The sequence below is a fragment of the Vulpes lagopus genome, chromosome 4, assembly GCF_018345385.1.
Source record: "Vulpes lagopus strain Blue_001 chromosome 4, ASM1834538v1, whole genome shotgun sequence".
NCBI classification, from domain to species: Eukaryota; Metazoa; Chordata; class Mammalia; order Carnivora; family Canidae; genus Vulpes; species Vulpes lagopus.
Genome location: NC_054827.1, coordinates 56875720 through 56898170, shown reverse-complemented (window position 1 = coordinate 56898170; position 22451 = coordinate 56875720). Strand labels below are relative to the sequence as shown.

Genomic DNA, 22451 nt, shown 5'->3' with positions numbered 1-22451 from the left:
TGGGACAGAGAGCCACAGAGTATATTTAAACAATTCATAGCTGAGAATGTCCCTAATTTGGAAAAGGAAACAGGCATTCAGATCCAGGAGATAGAGGGGTCCCCCCAACAATCAATAAAAACTGTTCAACACCTTGACATTTAATAGTGAAACTTGCAAATTCCACAGATAAAGATAAAATCTTTTAAGCAGTGAGAGACAAGAGATTCTTAACTTATATAGGGAGAAATATTAGATTAACAGCAGACCTCTCCACAGAGACCTGGCAGGTCAGAAAGGTTGGCAGGATATATTCAGGGTCCTAAATGAGTAGAACATGCAGCCAAAATACTTTACCCAGCAAGGCTCTCATTCAGAATAGAAGGAGAGATAAAGGGCTTCCAAGATGCACAGAAACTGAAAGAATATGTGACCAGGAAGCCAGCTCTGCAAGAAATATTAAGGGGGACCCTATAAAAAAAGAGGAAGCCCACAGAAATAATCCACAAAAACAAGGACTGAATAGATATTATGATGACATTGAATTCATATCTTTCAATAGTTACTCTGAACGTGAATGGGCTAAATGATCCCATCAAAAGATGCAAGGTATCGGACTGGATAAAAAGCGAGACCCATCTATTTGCTGTCTACAAGAGACTCATTCTGGATCTAAGGACACCTACAGCCTGAAAATAAAAGGTTGGAGAACCATTTACCATTCAAATGGTCCTCAAAAGAAAACTGGGGTAGCAAGCCTCATATCAGATAAAGTATCCCAAAGACCGCAGTAAAAGATGAAGAAGGACACTATATCATACTTAAAGGGTCTACCCAACAAGAAGACCTAACAATCATGAATATTTATGCTCCTAATGTGGGATCTGCCAAGCATAAAATCAATTAATAACCAAAGTAAGGAGATATTTAGATAATAATACACTAATACTGGGAGACTTCAACACGGCACTTTCTGTAAATGACAGATTTTCTAAGTACAACATCACCAAAGAAACAAAAGCCTTAAATGATACACTGGAAAAGACAGATTGCACAGATATATACAGAACTTTCCATCCAAATGCAACTAAATACACATTCTTCTCAAGTGCACATGGATCATTCTCCAGAATAGACTGCATACTGGGTCACAAATCAGGTCTCAACTGATAGCAAAAGATTGGGATTGTCCCCTGAATATTTTCAGTCCACAGTACTTTGAAGCTAGAACTTAATCACAAGAAGAAATTTGGAAAAAAGCTCAAACACATGGGGGTTAAAGAGCATCCTCCAAAGACGAATGGGTAAACCAGGAAATTAGAGAAGAATTAAAAGGATTCATGGAAACTAATGAAAATGGACACAACCATTCAAAATCTTTGGGATACAGCAAAAGCAGTCCTAAGAGGGAAATACATTTCAATACATGCCTCCCCCCAAAATTGGAAGAAAAAAAAAAACTCAAATGCACAAGCTAACCTTGCACCTAAAGGAACTGGAGAAAGAAGAGCAATTAAAACCTATACCAGGCAGCAAAAGGGAGATAATAAAGATTCAAGCAGAACTCAATGGAATACAGACCAGAAGAACTGTAGAACAGATCAACAAAACCAGTTGTTTCTTTGAAAGAATTAATAAGATAGATAAGCCACTTGCCAGACTTATTAAAAAGAAAAAAAATACTCAAATTAATAAAATCATGAATGAAAGAGGAGAGATCACAACCAATACCAAGGAAATACAAAGGATTTTAAAAATGTATTATGAGCAGCTATATGCCAATAAATTAGGCAACCTAGAAGAAACGGATGCATGTCTGGAAAAACACAAATTACCAAAATTGGAACAGAAAGAAATAGAAAACCTGAGCAGGCGAATAGCCAGTGAGGAAATTGAAGCAGTTATCAAAAACTTCCCAACACAAAAAAGTCCAGGGCCAGATGGCTTCCCAGGGGAATTCCATCAAACATCAAACAGAGGTAAAGGACTTGTACCCTAAAAACTACAGAACACTTCTGAAAGAAATTGAGGAAGACACAAAGAGATGGAAAAATATTCCATGCTCATGGATTGAAAGAATTAATATTGTGAAAATGTCAATGCTACCCAGGGCAATTTACACATTCAATGCAATCCCTATCAAAATACCATGGGCTTTCTTCACAGAGCAGGAACAAATAATCTTAAGATTTGTGTGGAATAGAAAAGACCCCGAATAGCCAGGGGAATTTTAAAAAAGAAAACCATAGCTGGGGGCATCACAATGCCAGATTTCAGGTTGTACTACAAAGCTGTGGTCATCAAGACAGTGTGGTACTGGCACAAAAGCAGACACATAGATCAATGGAACAGAATAGAGAATCCAGAAGTGGGCCCTCAACTCTATGGTCAACTAATATTCAACAAAGCAGGAAAGACTCTCCACTGGAAAAAAGATAAGTCTCTTCAGTAAATGGCCTGGGAAAATTGGACAGCCATGTGCAGAAGAATGAAACTAGACCACTCTCTTGCACCAGACACAAAGATAAACTCAAAATGGATGAAAGATCTAAATGTGAGACAAGAGTCCATCAAAATCCTAGAGGAGAACACAGGCAACGCCCTTTTTGAACTCGGCCACAGTAACTTTTGCAAGATACAGCTATAAAGGCATAGGAAACAAAAGCAAAAATAAACTACTGGGACTTAACCAGGATAAAAAGCTTCTGTGCAGTGAAGGAAACAGTCAACAAAACTCAAAGACAACCGACAGAATGGGAGAAGATATTTGCAAATGACCTGTCAGATAAAGGGCTAGTATCCAAGATCTATAAAGAACTTATTAAACTCAACACCCAAGAAACAAACGATCCAATCATGAAATGGGCAAAAGACATGAACAGAAATTTCACCAAAGAATACACAGACATGGCCAACAAGCACATGAAAAAATGCTCCACTTCACTTGCCATCAGGGAAACACAAATCAAAACCACAATGAGATCCCACCTCACACCAGTGAGAATGGGGAACATTAACAAGAAAGGAAACAATAAATGTCGGAGAGGATGTGGAGAATGGGGAACCCTCTTGCACTGTTGGTGGGAATGTGAACTGGTGCAGCCACTCTGGAAAACTGTGTAGAGCTTCCTCAAAGAGTTAAGAATAGAGCTGCCCTACAACCCAGCAGTTGCACTACTGGGGATTTACCCCAAAGATTATATGCAGTGAAAAACCAAGACACCTGCACCCTGATGTTTCTAGCAGCAATGTCCACAGTAGTCCAACTCTGGAAGGAGACTCAGTGTCTATCGACAGATGAATGGATAAAGAAGATGTGGTCTCTGTATACAATGGGATATTCCTCAGCTATTATAAATGACAAATACCCACTGTTTGCTTCGACGTGGATGCAACTGGAGGGTATTATGATGAATGAAAAAGTCAATTGGAGAAGGACAATCATCATATGGTTTCACTCATACGTGGAATATAAGAAATAGTGAAAGGGATTATAAGGGAAAGGAGGGAAAATGAGTGGAAAAATTAGAGACTGTGACAAAACATGAGGGACTCCTAACTCTGGGAAACAAACAAGGGGTAGTGGAAGGGGAAGTGGGCAGGGGGATGGGGTAACTGGGTGACAGGCACTGAGGAGCACACTTGATGGGATGAGCGCTGGGTGTTTATACTGTATGTTAGCAAATTGAATTTCAATTTTAAAAAAATGGGAAAAAAGGTTCTGAAAATCTACGTATGCTTCCAACTTCTTTTATCCCACTGTAATATTCTGAGGAATATAATTTGATGACATTTCCATCTGGTCCTTCAATTATTTATTTATTTCACAATAACACACCACCACGATATCTAGGTTTATAGTGATCATTCTTCCATTTCAGCACATTGACCATTATATCTATAATAGAATTATAGGGTGTCCCTCTGAATTAATATTCAAACTAAATTTGCACTGTAGCTTCACAGATAACTATTTTTAACTGCTTACTTTTACTAATGAAAAGAACTGCTTTTGCCTAATAATTGAGATGTTATAACTGATCAGATACCCAGGTTGTGGGGAATGTGTCCCAACAAAATTAAAGGGCCTTTCTGCATAAAGGTGATGACTCAGAAGTCAAGATCGTGAGGTACTAGAGGACGTCATGAAGCAGACATGACTGCCAAGTAACCCATGAGCAGAACTCAGAGGTTGGAGGTTCCTCCCCTGTCCTGGCAAGCTATAGTCTATCTGCCTTCCCCATCCCCGGAGGCTGCACCAAGGATACAGTCTGGAGACAGAGACATGGTGTTGAGGCTATCCAACCTGGGTACTCAACTGGTTAAGGCCTCCTCTAACCATAACTGAACCTGGTTAAGACTTCTATATGAACTTTTAAGATTTGGCATGCAGGTGCAGAGACGTACTCATCTTGTGGCTCCCCGAGACAAGCCTAAAAGTGCCCTTGCTTATTAAACCTGCCACCTATCAATATGGGGTGATCTGTCTCTTTCTTCTGTCTCGTCCTGCCTTCTGCATCCAGGGGCTGTTTGCAGATGACACCCAGAAAGCTTTCCAGGAGGTTGTGAACCAGTATTAGGGAATGAGTAGGTCCAGGGTGAGCGCTGAGTCAATTTCACTGAAATATCACCATCATCTTTGAAAGTAAATTTCCTTCATAAATATTCATCCTTTTAGAGTTGCTTACTTGTCTCTATCCTGCCTAAAACTTTAATATGTACATTTATTTTTGTTTAAAAGTTTATTCTATGTCTGCTCACTCTATTTCAACAAATATAATTATAGATAACTTATGCTTTACTAAATATCTTTGTTATTGAAGTTAAAATAGCATTTATAATGATGATATATTTTGTAGTTAAAGCTGCTCCAGGAATGAGTCTCCATAGTAAAATCCTTTTTGGTTTAGATGTCTAATGAATGAATCTCAGGACCAACTGGGAGGTTCGGGCAGAAATAACACTTCACGTCTTCTTAAAGATGCAAAATATAGAGAAAGTATTCAGATGACTTGGATTCTGTACCTTTTTATCTTAAGCAATGCCTTCCGAGGGGGGAAAAGGACCCTGGTACCATTTTATCCAAAGCTTAAAAGAGCATATGTATTAATACTGCTCTAGGTAAGAAAATCATAGCATGTAAGGAAACCATGATTTGGGGGGTCACATACTGTAAACGCCCATTCAGTCATCTTGGAAAGTTATTTCTAGGCAAAATCTCAGGGTTTTTTTTTTCATCTATAATATGTGTATGATAACATCTCTTCTCATCTTGTAGTACTGTTCTCAGACTATCATAAAAGTAACATTCCTAGCACAGTGTCTGCTGCCTTTAAGTGGAACTACTATTTTTCTCTATAGTCAATAATACATTTTATGAGATAATTTCAAAGTTCAACTTTTTACTCAGTATAAATTATTATTTTTGAAAAAGAATTATTGAAGAAAAAATTCATATTAAATTATTTTATAATAATAATAATATTCATACCCAACCTGAACTCCTGTTTATTCATGAGGGGATTTTTTTTAATGATTTTATTTATTTATTTGAGACAGAGAGAGCATAAGCAGGAGGAGCAGCAGAGGGAGAGGGAGAAGGAGACTCCCCACTGAGCTGGGAGCTGGATGTGGGACTCAATCCCAGGACCCCGGGATCACGACCTGAGCTGGAGGCAGATGCTTCACCAACTGAGCCACCCAGGTGCCACCAAGAGGGGATTTCTATTTGTCCAATCATTTTGTGAAAACCGTAGGCTCAAATGTGAGGCAACAGATATCAGAGCTCTTTTGGAATACAGTGTAAGCACTCGTAACATTGTCTGCTGCCAGGGACTCTCAAATGCGTGGGTCTCTGGAATCCCAGACTCTCCCAAATAACACTTGCAGGTTGAAATTAACTCCTGTTCTTGCAGAAACATAGGGAACACACACTAGATTTTTCAGCTGATATCTTTCAGTGATCCTAAGAAGTGTCCTGGGGAGGCAGGTATGCTAGAGCATCCTTCAATCTTTGCTCTCCTCCTTGAAATAAGTTAAACCTGGAAAAGACTGACTGCGGAGCTAGAAGAAGATCACTGTTAGGTTCTATGTCACAGATGTCACTGTCCAGGGGCAGTCAATCCTTATTTAACTGCCTATACTTAGTATGGTTAAGGCTTTCACAAAAAAGTGTATTTATTTACTTACCTGGATGAATTATCTTTGGAAATATGGAAATGAATATAATAAAGTCTCTGGCTGTAACACTTTTAAAATACTGAATTAAATCATAGACAAGAAATGGGAAGCCATATATGATAAGACATCTGGAAGTGATAACGCCAACTTACAGGCTGCTGAACGGCTGGGACAAAGGGCAAGACCAAGGTATGCCTGTCCCTCTGATATGGGGAATCCAGAAACACTGGGTCAAAATCCTTTGCCCCATCTATGTAAACCTTACCATCTACTGCAGGCTAATTTAATTAAAAAAATCATCATTTATTCTCAGAGTATATCCACTATCTACACTTTTGTAGATAATTCTAAAGTTAGTTTTACGTTGTTGAGCCCAATACAAGTATGATGGCAAGTGCTATGATGCTGTTGTTTAACACTCCAGCAAAAACAAAGCTTCTTTGATTTTTCTATGAATGACTATTTTGGAGTGAATGATCTTACCACATTTGAGGGCTCTAGTTTCTTCCTTCTTGCAAGATCAGTTATGTTGATGCCATTGTAATTAATGCTCTCCATGCAGCCTTTGAAGTTCTTTCTACTGCTGGAACTTGGCTTCCCAGAGAAAGGTATGCCTCCAAAGGTTATCTTTGAGAAAAGAAAAAAATGTCAACATTCACACTGTATTTGACTAAATAAAATATTCACAATAAATTAGACTTAATAATTAACAAAACTATTTATACAACCAAGCTCTCTATACTTCTCCCAGAATACACAGACATTTTTTTCTGCCTTCCAAATCTGTTGCATATTAAATTAAGTCGTTGTTGGGATCCCTGGGTGGCGCAGCGGTTTGGCGCCTGCCTTTGGCCCAGGGCGCGATCCTGGAGACCCGGGATCGAATCCCACGTCGGGCTCCCGGTGCATGGAGCCTGCTTCTCCCTCTGCCTATGTCTCTGCCTCTCTCTCTCTCTCTCTGTGTGACTATCATAAATAAATAAAAATTAAACATTGTCTTTAAATTAAGTCGTTGTAGAAGTGCGTAACAGTATCATTCCGGCAATTAGATTATAACTTTAACAAGAAAATAGCAATAATCTCTTGTATTGTAACCACTCAAAAGGCATTTAATTTTCCTGAAATGTTTCAAAAGATTTTATATAGCAACCTTCTTTTATTAAGTAATATTAAAAACACATTTTTATGTTTATCCTTCATAGACATACTAATGAATGTTTCTGGGCATTATGAGATAACCAGCACTGATATAATATAATAATAAACCCTATGTACAATGTAGACTTATTTTTTTAAAGATTTTATTTATTTATTCATGAGAGACACAGAGAGGGAAGCAGAGGCAGGGGGAGAAGTGGGATCCCCATGGGGAGCCCAATGCGGAACTTGATCCCAGGATTCTGGGATCGAGACCTGGGCTGAAGGCAGATGCTCAACCACTGAGCCACCCAGGAGTCCCCTATGTAGACTTATTTTAATCTAAATGACCACTAAAGTCAAAGATTCACTAGACTTATTCTGAATGCAAAACACAGTTCAAAAAGTCTTATTACAATATTGATTAAAATATATATTAGGAGATGGAGGCTGTTCTCTGAGCACTATATGCCTGGAACTATGATAGGTCTTCTAAATCCTAAAGAATAAGATAGATGCTCTTGACTGTGATTCTCTGGCTACTATCACCTATAAGAAGAGATTATGTCAAGGCGCCTGGGTGGCTCTGTTGTAAGCATCTGCCTTGGGTTTGGGTTGTAATCTTGGGGTCCTGGGATCTGGCTGCATGAGGCTCCTTACTCAGCCAGGATTCTGCTTCTCTCTCTCCCTCCACCCCAATTCCCTGCTTGTGTACATCCGTGCTCTCTCTTTCTCAAATAAATAATAAAATCTTTAAAAGAGAGAGAGAGAATATCTTTTCCCATATATCTTTGGCCAAATTACGGTACTATAGCATCAATTTCCTATAATACAAAATTATACTTAATATACATATTGCCATAATGACATTTACTGCTAATAGTGAATTAGTGATAAATAAATCTAAATACTAACCAGAGCTGCAATACCAAGATATATAACCCAGATGTTATTTCTCTTTTATTATTCAATGTTACCATTATCTTTTCCTATAAAGCTTCGAAAATGAAAGCAATAGTTATGGCATTTTTGAATGTCAAGAGTTCATATTTGAAACAACGCACAGATTTTTTTTAAAGATTTTATTTATTTATTCATGAGAGACAGAGAGAGAGAGAGAGGCAGAGACACAGGCAGAGAGAGAAGCAGACTCCATGCAGGGAGCCCAATGTGGGACTCGATCCCAGGACTCCAAGATCACGCCCTAGGCCGAAGGGAGGCACTCAACCGCTGAGCCACCCGGGCGTCCCTGCACAGATCTTTGTGTTCTAGGAGGCCATTAGCAAATTATGTTCTTTTATTTAGTGTCATGGCATCCTAGATGCTTAGTTTTTGCAGGAAAAAAAAAAAAGCACAAATTAATGATAGATTATGAGACAATATAAAAAAACAAAGACCTCACTTAAAATAAAATTTGTTAATAATGGTTAGCAACCATTATGCATCATTTACCATAGAGTTTATATATGAAAGAAGGGAAAATTGAGAATATATAGAAATTAATTAGGACATGACAAAAGGAAAATTATAGTAATATAAAATAGTAGAATTATTATGAAAATATTTTCAAGTGGCACTAAAAGGAACTTATTAGGTACTAAATAAGTATACCTAATACCAAAGGTAAGAATTACTGATAATTATGTTAAGTGTTGTATTTCCTGTCTACAGTTTATTTTACCAATTCTTTCCTAGTTATTGGTAACAAAATCTATGCTTAATGACATGCAGCATCACATTTTGAACATTATTACTAAATACCATTTGAAATATATTGTCTCATTCTCTCTCCACGTGAACAGTTTATTTTGGGCCTTTCATTTTCTGTTTGGATGATGATTAAACATGCCTGTGGTTTCTCTGCTTTCAGCATCCCTTAGCACATGTCCTACCTCATCATCAGAGGTGCCCTAGTGAAGCAATACAGGCTCAACTTACCGGATTTCCTTACAACTAAGAGATGTGGGTTCAAATCCCAATTCCTAATGTAACTAATCACATGATATTAGGTTGTTACATCTTCTAATTATGTATTCCCATCAGTAAGATGGAATACCTGGACCACGAATATTTTCTGATGTTGTAATTATTCAGAAAGTCAAAAAATTGTTGCAATTGTTAGATTATTCATCAGATATTCATATAACTCATATGACTGACTTATTAATGATCTTACCATTCAATAACAACCTTGACTCTGAGGAGGTAATCACACTGACCATTTTGTTAGCTACCAAGTGTTTGCAAAACGTGGCAGACGGCTAGATACTTCTAGCGTCCTTTCTCCCTACCTTCTTTAGGAAAACAAGAATGCTTTTCAGCTGTGCACGTTGCTGTGCAGCTAACACATGGCATTCACCCACCTCTCTGAAACTAGTTTTGGTTTTATTGAGATGAAAGTAGTAAGACTGTGTTTAACTCCAAAAACCACAATCGAAAGAGGAGGAGAGCACAACCTTCTTCACTCTTCCTTCCCAATGGAATGCAAGATGGAATATGAACAGCCATCCTGGGTGATTTGCAATGGGGCTGGAGTAGCAGCAAGGTTAGAGACCAGAGTCTTGATAATCCGGTCATTTGAGCCCAGTGTTACCTCAATGTTTTAGGTAGTTACCTTTCCTAGTGTGACCTGCCTAGTGTTACCTTTCAAATGAAGGAGAATAAACAAGCATCTGTTACGTGGGCCTAATTAATCATAACTGATAATATGGTGATTTCTATTACTTCCCATGGCCTCCTCATATAATAATGCTATGACAGGCTCAGTCAGTTAAGTGCTTGCCTTCAGCCTAGATCATGATCCGAGGGTGATGGGATCGAGCCCCGCATTGGGCTCCCTGCTTCTGGGGAGCTTACTTCTCCCTCACCCTCTCCGTTCCCCCTCTGTGAGCTCTCTCTCTCTCTCTCTCAAATAAGTAAATTATAAGATCTTTAAAAAATAATCTTATGACAAATGTGCTATTACATCCATTTTCCAAAAGGAGACTATGATTTGTCCACTGTCACACAACCAATAAGGAGCAAAAAGGGACTCAAACCCAGGCCTTTTGTCCCAGTTTGAGCCATGCAATTGATTCTCTACAAAATCTTAGCTGGTTTCCCCTCTAAAATCCTAGTGTAGTTCTACAGCTATCAGGGGGCATTCATTCCTCTACCTCCCAAGCAGACAGGTATTGCAAAAGCAATGGCATAACATCCACAGTGATCGATCCTGGAATTTAGCTGAAGAAAAGAGAGAAGCCAGGCCAAACATCAGTGTGTGGTCCTGCCCTTTAGCTGAGAAGAAGGATGTGTATCTGTTTACCTTTGTACCCTTTTTAGGGCACCATGTGGCTAGTAGCTGCCTGCACACAGCGTTTGGCACACTTCACAGTGTCATTGGGCTCCGGGAGGTGATAAGGTAAACTCTTAAGCCATCTTCCACAAAAATAAACAGATTGAGGTACCTCAAAGGAACAAACTTGTTTTCTACTGCTTCTTACATGATGTACATCTCTGGGAATAGTGATAGGTATTAGCTTTCCCCTACGGTGTGCTGAATCCCACTCATACTAGCCCATGAGAACTGATTGTTCAACAGAGCCATTGTTTAAAATTAAATCATATAATTTTAAATTACATTAAATAATAGGTACTAAGAACTCATCTCTATATTTTTATTATTATGTATGTTCCTGAGAATACTTATATTCATTGTGTCTATATAAGCTGGGAATACTCTATCATGGTGTGGTGTAATAAATATATTGGGTCTTTGTTCCCGGTTCCTGGCACAGGGCCTAAAACCCTTGGAATTTTCTGAGTGATAGAAATGTCTCCAGTTATTCATAACACCCCTCCTTTGGGGTTTGAGTCTAGTTACTATATGGATGAGTCAGAGGTATGTGTGAAAACTCAACTGACTCAGGATTCTTTATCAATAAATTTAAATTTCTTCCCAGCGTGTCTAATGATGTTTCAGGGCATGGTCATCTACAGCTGAGGTTCTCAAACATGGTATGTATGTTGATTGGCTTCAAAGTGTCCATGAAACTGCTGACTCTGTGTGTGTGCATGAATATTCATGGATTCCACACAAACTCAATAGAGCCTATGACCCCAAATTTTTAATTCTGTTTTTTTGAAAATTGGAATTGTGTTTGCCCATTGCTAATGTTCCAAGATCTCTCATCTCTTCTCCGGTACTTCAAAGTTTATTAATGGAGGATGAATAATTCATCTTTAAGTTCTCTCATTCAGTGGCAGATAAACCACCTAAGCCAAGAAATGTACTAATTTAGAAAAAAATAAAACTTCTGACATTTTCATATTCTTTCTATTGCACCAATCATTTTTTTTTTGAGGAGACTTTTTTGGGAGATGCAGTTATTTTCTGGTAACCTTAAATTTAATGTTAATAAGTCTCAATATCAGAGTTTATATAGCATAATCTATTTTAAGCTCCTATTTAGGAATATCTGTAATATATTCATCTCACAGAAAATTTAGAAACAATTTAAATATATAAGGAAAATAAAAAGCACAGTTGCCAATCTTAACTTTTTCAATTATTTTATAGTGAGCATATTTCACATTTTTAAAAAATTATATACAGATATTGATTAACACATAAATGTGTGTGTATATGTATATCGACAATTTCAAAACTGCGGACAAGGCACGATGAGTTGGCACAGAAAACTCACAGGGTCACAGCCACCATACACTTCTTACATTTTTTTTTCTTTTTCTTTTTTTCTTTTCTTTTTAACTTCTTAGTTTTAAAGGATACACAGCAATATTGGACATTATCTAGGCATTATGTGAAACGCTAGCTTGACCTACTTCACCATTCCAACATCCTGCCACATTGCTTTTGAAGATCTCCAGTCCTAGTGAAGGTGAGCTTTTTTATCACTTCTCTCATAAAAAGAGCGTCACATGAAAGTAAAAGTGGAACAGAAGATGAAGATGGCAGTCAAATCTGATCCCAAAATCCAAGGAGTTGTACCACACAGGGACACTCATCCCATTAGCAAGTGATCATTGCTGTTTTAAGAATTAAATAATATTTTTTTTTCATTCATCTGTTTTGTTTTTGTTTTTTGTTTTTTGTTTTTTTTTTTTTGACTGGCTACTGAGTTGCTAGGACATAAATATTTATTAAGTAGCCTGGCTCTAGGGATCCCTGGGTGGCGCAGCGGTTTGGTGCCTGCCTTTGGCCCAGGGCACGATCCTGGAGACCCGGGATCGAGTCCTAAATCGGGCTCCCGGTGCATGGGGCCTGCTTCTCCCTCTGCCTGTGTCTCTGCCTCTCTCTCTCTCTCTCTCTGTGTGACTATCATAAATAAATAATTTAAAAATATTTAAAAAAAGAAGTAGTCTGGCTCTATTACAGAATGGTCTAGGACATCTGTGGAAAAATTAATAACATACTGGGGGTTTTCATGAAGAAAGAAAGCTTAGAAACCCCTTGCTAAATAATATCTCATCCTATTTATTTTGATGATACACTCTTTTTGTTCATTTAGTGTTACTCCTTTTCTCTTGGAATATGTAACACTGTGATGAACATCTTACAGAACTCTTATCTCTATATATGATTAATATTTTTGGTGGATATTTTGAGGTTGAACTGCTCTCCAAATAATTTATTTAAAAAACCTGAAATGCCTACCTGTATAAAATGGGAATTTATAGTTTTTATGAGACCAATATGATTGATTACTTTTTTTTACCTTTGATCATTCATAAGATAAACTATATGTCCTTTTATTTATGGAGAACCTCTTAAAACATTCTATATTTTACCTTATTTCTTCTATGATAATTATATCTGAGAAAACATAACCTGACAAAAAAAAAACTATCTATAGTCATGAAGTCATAAATGACTTAATATAAATCAGAACTCAGGGTTTCTTAGTATTTTGTAATAAATATAAATCAATCCTGTGTTTATAATATATTGTCTATCCTCAAGAATCATAGGTGGTTTATATCATAATAAACTACCAATTTAAGAAAGATTACAACATATATTTGTTCTGCACTTACTAAACTGCCCTGATGACATGATATATGGTCTGTTCTCATTAAATTATTACTTTGGTACTAAGATTTTTAAACTATTTCCAATATTCTTTGAAATTACAGATTTAGAAATGAATAAATGACACATTAGACCCTAAAGGTGAAAGATAATTTTTCTTTGGAGAATAAGACAAATGGAGTGGGCAGGTATGTGACTGACAATAACACAATGACACAGTCAGAGACTCAAGATCTAGCACAATGGATGGGTCCTCAGCTCACCTCATAGTCCAGGTCCAGGTAGTCGAATTCTCCATTGGTGCGGAAGTGCTGCACACCTCTGTCCAGGGTGAGGTTAATGCTCCGGCCCTGGCGCTCAATGACCACAGAGTGCCAGTGGTGATCATCCAGCAGACTTCCAGTCATCACGGACGTGTGGCCATAGATGGGGCCCAGCTGGTTGCTTCCTGAGTCATGGAATGAACAGAAATGAGGCAACCACACCACAGCCACGCTGTGTAGCAGCACACCTTCCCCTACAGCCACAGGCTGGTGCCCCACTCAAGTCCTGTCTACTGACAATAGTATGGGGGAACCAGCATGTAAATATACTTCAAGACAGTTTCATATTCAAAATTCATAAAAGCTAATAAAGATGGAAAACACCACCTTTGAAAAGAAAAGAAAAATGGGCATTTTATTTTTTACTGTGCCATGAATTCTGCTAAATGTTCCAGGTTCCTTACAAAGTCAGTGCCCCGTGGCTCGGGAGCCAAGTGCCTGGGTTCTCCTGCTGGCTCCTGGCTCCACCACTGGCTCGCTCTGTGATCCTGGGCAAGCTGGCAGCTTCTCTGCACCTATGTTGCCTCATATATAAAATGTAGAAAATTAGGCTACCAGCTTTTGAAGGTTGCTATGATGATTAACTTAATTAATAGATGCAAAGGACTTAACAAACTTCTTGGCATATAGTGAACATTAGCTAAATGTTTACCTGTTAACAGTCTTCTATGGTTGCCGTTATTTTTGTTATTGGTCAAGAAAACACAGCATGATACTTCCCACTTTCCACTGACTCCAAAAGCATAATTTTAAGGACAATGTAATATTTAATGGCATGGAAAATTAACTTGAATTACATTTTAAAATAAAAACTTGCAAAAATATGTATGTACCATTAATCTAGCTTTGAAAGCAGATTTCCATGGCAACAAGACTATAAATGAGAGTGAAAGGTTGTGAGAATCTAAAATGTTTACTAGGGTCATCTCTGGATACTGTTTACATGTTTTATGCTATCTTCTATTTTGTCTAATCAAGCACTGCTTTTCATGGTCAGGCAAAACTAAATGCTCTAAAAATATAACATGATTCCAAAACAAACAGTATAATATAAATAGGAGAAATATAAATTGATTAGAGCACTGAGTGATTTCCTTTTTTTTTTTTTTTCCCCTTTTCACATTTAGAATGCTAATGATGCCTAAACCTGGCATTTTCTATGGTTTTACTGGATCAGATCTTCTTTCCTTCCAGTGATGAAACCAAATGTGCTGTGACTGGGATTGTGATTCAACTGTCTATGCACATGTGGCAGTGGGGCAGAGTGGGAGAAAGAAAAGTAGGAATAAGTCTAAGAAAAGGATGTGCTCTATTTATTACTTTAAATTACTGTAAATGACTAGAAGACTGAGTAGTAGCAGCTAGATATGCCTGATATTTAGGTAATGGCATTAAAAAGGCACAGTGGACATAGGAGTGAGTGCATTTCCGCGGCTCTCATAAATTCCAGTCAGTCAATAAAACTCTAAGTAAACTGCTTTCCAGTGAAATGGTAATGTTCCTTCTGTGAGGTCAGAGGATCAGCTACTAGTTTCAGAACAGTAATGTCACACATATATAAGGCACGGTGGCTTTTAAAGGGCTTCTCTGTGTGTTTCACTTAAAAAAAAAAACAAGAAAGGTTTGAAAAGCAAACATCCTTAGATATAACTCAATTGCTCTGAGTGTGTTTGTGCATATTTTAAAAAGTACTTACATTTGGTTTTCTGATATCTATCCCCCTCTACGCCCCCTATCTCTCCTTATCTTCTACTGAAACTTGTTTCAAAAATGATTTAGAGATATTTTCCCCAGATAATACATGAATACATGTACATAATTATAAGTGGAGAGTATTGTGAAGAGTTAATATGTTTACATTAATAAATCATTTCCAACACTAACCATAGTTCAGTCTAATTCCTTCCAGATTTTTTTCCTGTACATATATTTAACTATATACATATATACTTATGTGTGCATATATAATAAAAAATATTGAGATATTATTTATAATATTTTATACTACAGTTTAATTTAATGTTTTATCTTTTATTTTTTATTTTTTTAATAATAAATTTATTTTTTATTGGTGTTCAATTTGCCAACATACAGAATAACACCCAGTGCTCATCCCGGGTAGGAAATATCAGAAAGGGAGACAGAACATAAAGACTCCTAACTCTGGGAATGGGTGACAATTTAATGTTCTATAGTAATTTTTTAGAATTAAAATTATTCACAGATATTTTAAATTCATATCGACATATTTCTTCTATATGCTTAGCTTTTTTTCCCAATTTTTGACAGTGTAATCAATATTACCAAGTACGTCCTTGGACTTATATCCTATAACCATCTCCCATTATTTCCTTATATTATTAGACTAAAATATACAGGCAATTTTTAGATATCTGAAGACACTGTCAACTGTTCTATTGAAAATATTTTCTGATACAAAGAACAGTACAAAGATTTATGTCACATATTCATCAATACTGATATTATTTTTAAATTGATTTACTTAACAAAAATTAGTCATTATTTTATCGTGCATTTATTTTATAGACAGTGCCTGTAGAACATCTGATGTTCATAGAACACTTCTACATTTTCTTCTATGCATTACCTTTTATGTCCTATGTCTACATTTTCTCTTAAAGCCTTGGCATTCTTAAGGAGTGGTATAAATTCTTACTCATGAATGCACTAAACGTCCATATTTGACATTTGCATTTTTCTAGTTTCACAGGCATTGTGATTTTATGTAATGTAAAATAATTCAATATTTTTTTGTGTAATTAACCGATCCAGCTTTTTGTGCGGTTTTCTTCTTCATTTTTTCTTATAGAAGCTATTATTTCTATCAGATCAGATTTGAAGTGAGGAAAGTTTCATAATAAAGGGTAAATCTTTACAGACATTGTATCAAGTATTACCAACAACAACAAAAAAAACTAACTGAAACTGCATATTTTAGTATAGTACTAACTTTCAAAGTAATAAAACTTAAAATGTAGAACACAAGCCATATTCGGAAATGTCTAGACTACTCAGACTGCTAAGCAAGTAAAAAAAGGCAGGATCTGGTCTTGGGTTCTTATCTTTAGTTTTGTAGCTTTCGACTGGGACACATATGAACTTTAACTATTAATATATTTTAGTTATAATATTTTTGTAGAATTCTCTTATTATTTACAACAGAAGAAAATTTATGGAATACGTGATGCCTTCCAAAAAATTCTTGCATAAATCCCAAAACTTTTAGCCAACCAAGAGATTTAAAAATGCTTTGCAAACAACAAAAAACCAAGACAAAATAAGAACTCATTCAAGTTTAACTCATTCTTCAGCCAATATTTTATTTCTCAATTTCTGATTCTCTGATTTCTAGTTAGATTATGTTTGAAAAATTCAGTTCCACATTTCTCATCTTTTCTTAACCTATGTCAATAAAACTACCATCCTTTCTATTCCACTGAGAGAAAATCAACAGTAACCTCTATGTGGTCTAAGCCAATATTCACCTGCCTATCTTCATCTTAGGTGAATTCAACAAAATAGCTGCCTCTTTTCTTTCCCTGGTCTCTGATACCACACGTTCCCATTTCCTCCTGCCTGCTCACTGCCTATTCCCCTCAGTCTCCATGTAAACTTCCTCTCCCTCCCATTAATACATGCAACTCCCTAATTGAAATCTCAACTCTGATGTCTAATAAGAAATCAAAATGCATCACATTTACTTTAGACCTCCTGAATTAGAGGAAACTAATAATCCTTTACCAGAACTCTAGAGAAAATATAGACTTGTCTCTACTTCTGAAAATGGCACTTAAGTTCCTTAGATGTGTAGGAACTTCGCTTCTTCTCTTTCTTCCTCGTTACATATCATGCTAAACTTACCACTGAAGTCATCTCCCACCTAGACCTACTTCCTTGCATCTCCACTGAGCCACCTCTGCAAGCCCAGGCTACGTCTCACTTGTATTATGAGGGAGTCTAGCTTTGAAGTTCATGCAAATGCAAGCATTTTCTTTTACAGAAGTCTCAGTAAACTTTTAAAAATAAGATCATGATGCCATGCAGTTTAAGGCCTACCAACAGCTTCTTTTTCTTGACTAACACCGCCTAAAAACTTTCCCATGCTGTATAGGATCTTACAGGATTTGAACAATCCCCAACTTTCAGTTTCCGTCTTCTCCACTGACTCACTTCATTTCATCTACCCACACCAGCTTCCCTCCTGTTCCTTGAACATGTTGGATCTTTGTCAGTAGTGACTGGTAGCTGGGATGCTCTTCTCTCGGATATTCTCACGGCAGTTATAGCCATAACTGAGATCTCAGCTAGTGTATCTTCTCCAGGAGGATGTTCCTTCATACATATGCATACATATCTCCGCAGTATGTCTTATCATTTTAGCTTATTTGATTGATTTTATACCACTTGTCATTATTTGAAGACAATGCTTTCGATTTAGTTGTTTTAAAATAATAGATAATATATTTTCTAGCTCCTCCACTAGGTCATAAACTTCATGAACTTAAGGACCTTCTCTATTGGTTCACCACTGTTTCTCAGATGCTAGTATATAGTACCTTGCTAAGGACAAGGACATAAGAATTATTTTTTTAATGAATAGTACATATGGATTAAACCACTATGGATTAAAGATGAATTGATAATGGGAACTGCTTTTTTATAATTTCCATTTTAAGAATTAAGGAACATCCACATTTTACTAATGTGAAGATTAATAAATGAATAAAATGGTGCCAAAAGTCAGAACATACCTAGGTTTAAGCTGAAGACCAGCTTGGCTTTTTTCAGTTCCAGGGTGATGTAATCCCCTTGCTGTCCTTCCCCATGCAAGATCACCCCTTCACTTTCAGAGGTTTTAAATTTCAAGGCAATGACGTCTTTCAGTGTTTTCATCTTCTTGTTTCTGAATCTATATGGTAACACGACGTGGCCATCAAAGTTGATAACATCAGCCCCTAAGAGAAGAAACAAATAACATTTTATTTCAGTTCTTGTATGTCACTACCCAGTGTGAAATACACCCACTTCCAATGGGTGTTTGCACAGAAGAAATGAGGAAGAAGTGTTTTTTTCCTGAAAAAATCTGGAGTCCTGGGTTTTTGTTCTATTTCTTCTTTTGGTTTGTCTGTTCTGAAATAAATTTTATGGAAAATATTCATAAAAATTGATCAAAGAAATCTTTATCAGTATCAAATCATCCTTTAATTGTAATACTAACAACATAAATACTGTTAATGATTTATAAGCTTCAAATTTTAACTTGTGAGTCTGGAGTTTACTTGAAAAAAATAAAATTTTTAATTCTTGACATATTATGAGGTTTTAATGTTTTCCTTCTTAAATGGGACTAATTCATGATTTTTAAGTACACATTTTGCTCACAAATTTATTTTTTCGACATAAGAACAAAGGATCCTGAAATGTGGAATTTAATGATATACTCATTCCTCTAATGGTTTTTAATGTTCTACTGCATTTTCAACAAATGTTATGGTAGTACCCAGAGTTTATAGCTAACTGAACTTCAAGAAGCTTTGTGCTATTTGCTCTTGGACCTCAAGAAGAACAAATACACTATGACTAGAGTAGCTCTAATCTGGTTTTAGAAAATTTTACTGAAGACATGAAATTATATAGGCTTTTTAAAAATATAAACAATTTTGTCACCACCCTCGGACACAAGTGATGGTGGGAAGGGGGGTGGTGGATTAGTTTCATAACTGCCACTTACTCACATCAGAAAAGGAAAATGACATGAATCTTATTATGCACTACTGGTCAGTAGGTTTCAAATCCATGGAATGGCTCAAAGATGAACTGTAATTATTCAGAGTAGATTTTGAGTACAAATAGAAACCTACTTATCATAATTAGACCTTTGTAATTAAAAATATTTTTTAAAAATCCATTTCTTTAAGCTTTTGATTTTGAATAATAGAAAATGCAGTCAAACTGGATAGCTCTAATTACTTTAGAATTACAAGCCTGAATGAAGCCTGCCTCTCAATTTGGAGCAAGGTCTTGCTAGGGATTTTCACAGTGACAGTGGAGAAAAATAATAGCAAGTTTAAAGCCTGTTGGAGAAATATTTTTTTCATCTCATGTCCTAAGTCCCTGGCACCTGTATACTTCAACTGCCACAGGAAATACCTTAGCCCCCAACTCTCAAGTAACAAGAGCATGTCCCTTCACCGTAGCCTCAGTGGAAATGCAGAGCTACCATAGCTAGGCACTCTTTTTGTGCATTACTTGCAATTATAAGTTTTGCTCTTATTTCTTATTTGAGATTTGTCATATTCAAAAAAGCTCAGAAAGAAAAATGGAACTTTGCACTTTAAGTTTTCATTCTTATAGTCGATTCTTTACCATCCATAAAAAGACCTTCTTAATCAACAAAATTCTGTTCTCTAAGACTGTAAATCACAGAGGTTTATTTTACTATGGGGGGAAAATCAACCATTAAATTTAGGCTTCTGCTAACACTGCAAAGCCAATTAGACTTTAGCTTAATCATCTATACTGTCACAGCTGAATTCCAATTGCAGTATCTTTATCATCTGTGATGAGAGGTAAGAGAGAAAAAAGTGGAATCTGATTATAAGATCTCAGGTTGAATTTATAAATGCAGCAGTTGGAAGAAATTACTTTTTGTCTGAAAAGTGCATAAATGAAAAGTCAGGAGGAGGGAGTAAATCCTGAACCCCAGAAAGTAATTTTGCAGTCAATTTCATGTCAGTGACAGTTGACTAATAGACACATCATTTTTAAATATCTTCAATATATATTAATTGACATAAAATATTCCCCATTCATCTTTCAGGAAGTAAATGTTCTCTAAGCTTAGATAGAGGAAAGAATCCACCCCTACCATATCTTCTCCTAAATCAAAATTTACAATCAGTTCTAGGTATGGAGTAGTACAAATGCTGGTGCCTCTCTCCCCCAGTTTTAGAGCAATGGAAAGAGTGAGAGAAAAAATGGGCATGGTTTATTTCTTCAGAGAGTCATAGAATATCAGCAAAAACATAAAGGAACACTATTTATGCGGACTAAGCCTTATCTTGCAAATGGTAAGTGGCCATTTGAGAAATTGATAAAATGCTCTGCAAACCAGGCCTTTTACATTATGAAATCAAAGTTGTTCTTCTATAACTGGGTTAAAGCTTGCATAATATCAGCATAAAGATGTGAGCTCAGAGTTGTCTTTGAAAACACAAAATTCCTAGAAATAACCTGTGATATAATATTCATACAGAAATATATACGTACACTTTTAACAGAGTCCGGGATATGGTAAAATCTATTAGAATTTAATTCTATTTCTTACAAAAATATATTTAAATTTCATTTGACATCTAATAATATGTTGTGCTTATTTTGGGACAAGCCACCCTTTTTCCCCCTATTACCCTGATTGCTTATCACTCCCTAGAATTAAGTTTTCTATGCAGTGATTAAATATGTATGGTTGAACTGTTTAAGCAATCTGAGCAACAACAATGGCTAGTCAAAGAGTGAATGCAAAATCACAGCGCTTCCACAATTTTGTTTCTAACAATAACTCAGAGAGCTGGTAACGTGCCCAGTTCATCAAAACATCCTGGGAGAGAAGGCTTTTTTCTTTTCTTTTTAATTTCATTGTCAGTCTTTACTTTGATTTTGGAGAAGACATTTTGGAGAAGAGGGTTTACTATCTAAAGATTTTAATAGTTAAAAAAATCCTTTGCTATATTTTTTACTACAAGTTTAATATATATTTACTGTTAAAAGGAAATCAAATAATACAGAAACAGAGAACGTATAATGTGACTCCCAAAACAGGAGATCACCAATATGATCGATATGGGCAAAAGGTCAGTGCACAGCCTTCCAGATGTTATTCATTTACTTATATATCCACCTACCTCCTCATGTAATGTATGGAATTATTCATATATTATTATATATACATGCATGCATAGATATGTGTGTATATGTGGGGGGTGTAGGCGCATGTGTGAGGGCAGTAGAGAGAGAGATGAGAATGTCATTTCCTTTGGATATAGTTCAAAATGTTGACTGATAAGCAGCTTGAATGTTGGGTAATATAATATTTATAAATATTAGTTGGGAAATTGTATGTTTTAGCTAATTAGTATATTTTGTTGGTCTTCATGCACCAAGGCACTTATATAAAGTAAGAATATATCTAATTAGAAAGGTAATTTATCCTGTTTATTTGAAAAAGTTAGAAATGTAGGGATGCCTGGGTGGTTCAGTCAGTTAAGCATCTGACTCTTGGATCTGGCTAGGATCATGATCTGGTCATGAGACTGAGCCCCACATGGGGATCCATGCTCGGCCTGAGTTGGCCTGAGATTGTCTCCCTCCCCCTGAACTCTGGAAGTAAAATTTAAAAACACTATAAAAGATAGAATTTGCTTAGTTTTGCAAATGTTCTTTTTCTAAGTCAGAGGTCAATATTTTGGATATGACCAGACAGCATTCCTGCCATCTTTACTCTTTATCCATCCAATGATTTCTATTCTTGATAGTATTTATCCCTATCATATATTTTTAAAGATTTTATTTATTTATTCATGAGAGACAGATTGAGATAGAGAGAGAGAGAGAGGCAGAGACACAGGCAGAGGGAGAAGCAGGTTCCATGTAGGGAGGTGGATGGGGGACTCGGTCCCGGGACCTCAGGATCACATCGGCCCCGGGGCCAAAAAGCAGGCACCGAACCACTGAGCCATCCAGGGATCCCCTGTACCTGACATATTCATGTGCTTCTACAT

General features: G+C 36.5%; 1 protein-coding gene across 1 annotated transcript in view; it reads right to left on the bottom strand.

The window, feature by feature from the left end:
• Positions 1 to 22451, bottom strand: part of CNTNAP2 (contactin associated protein 2) — a 1951553-nt gene that overhangs the window by 1059072 nt on the left and 870030 nt on the right. Inside the window, exons 5-7 of the mRNA XM_041753355.1 lie at positions 18423 to 18626; positions 13591 to 13775; positions 6643 to 6786 (exon numbers count right to left, since the gene is read on the bottom strand). Of these exons, the coding sequence (XP_041609289.1) occupies positions 6643 to 6786; positions 13591 to 13775; positions 18423 to 18626 (533 nt within the window). The remainder of the gene's footprint in view (positions 1 to 6642; positions 6787 to 13590; positions 13776 to 18422; positions 18627 to 22451) is intronic.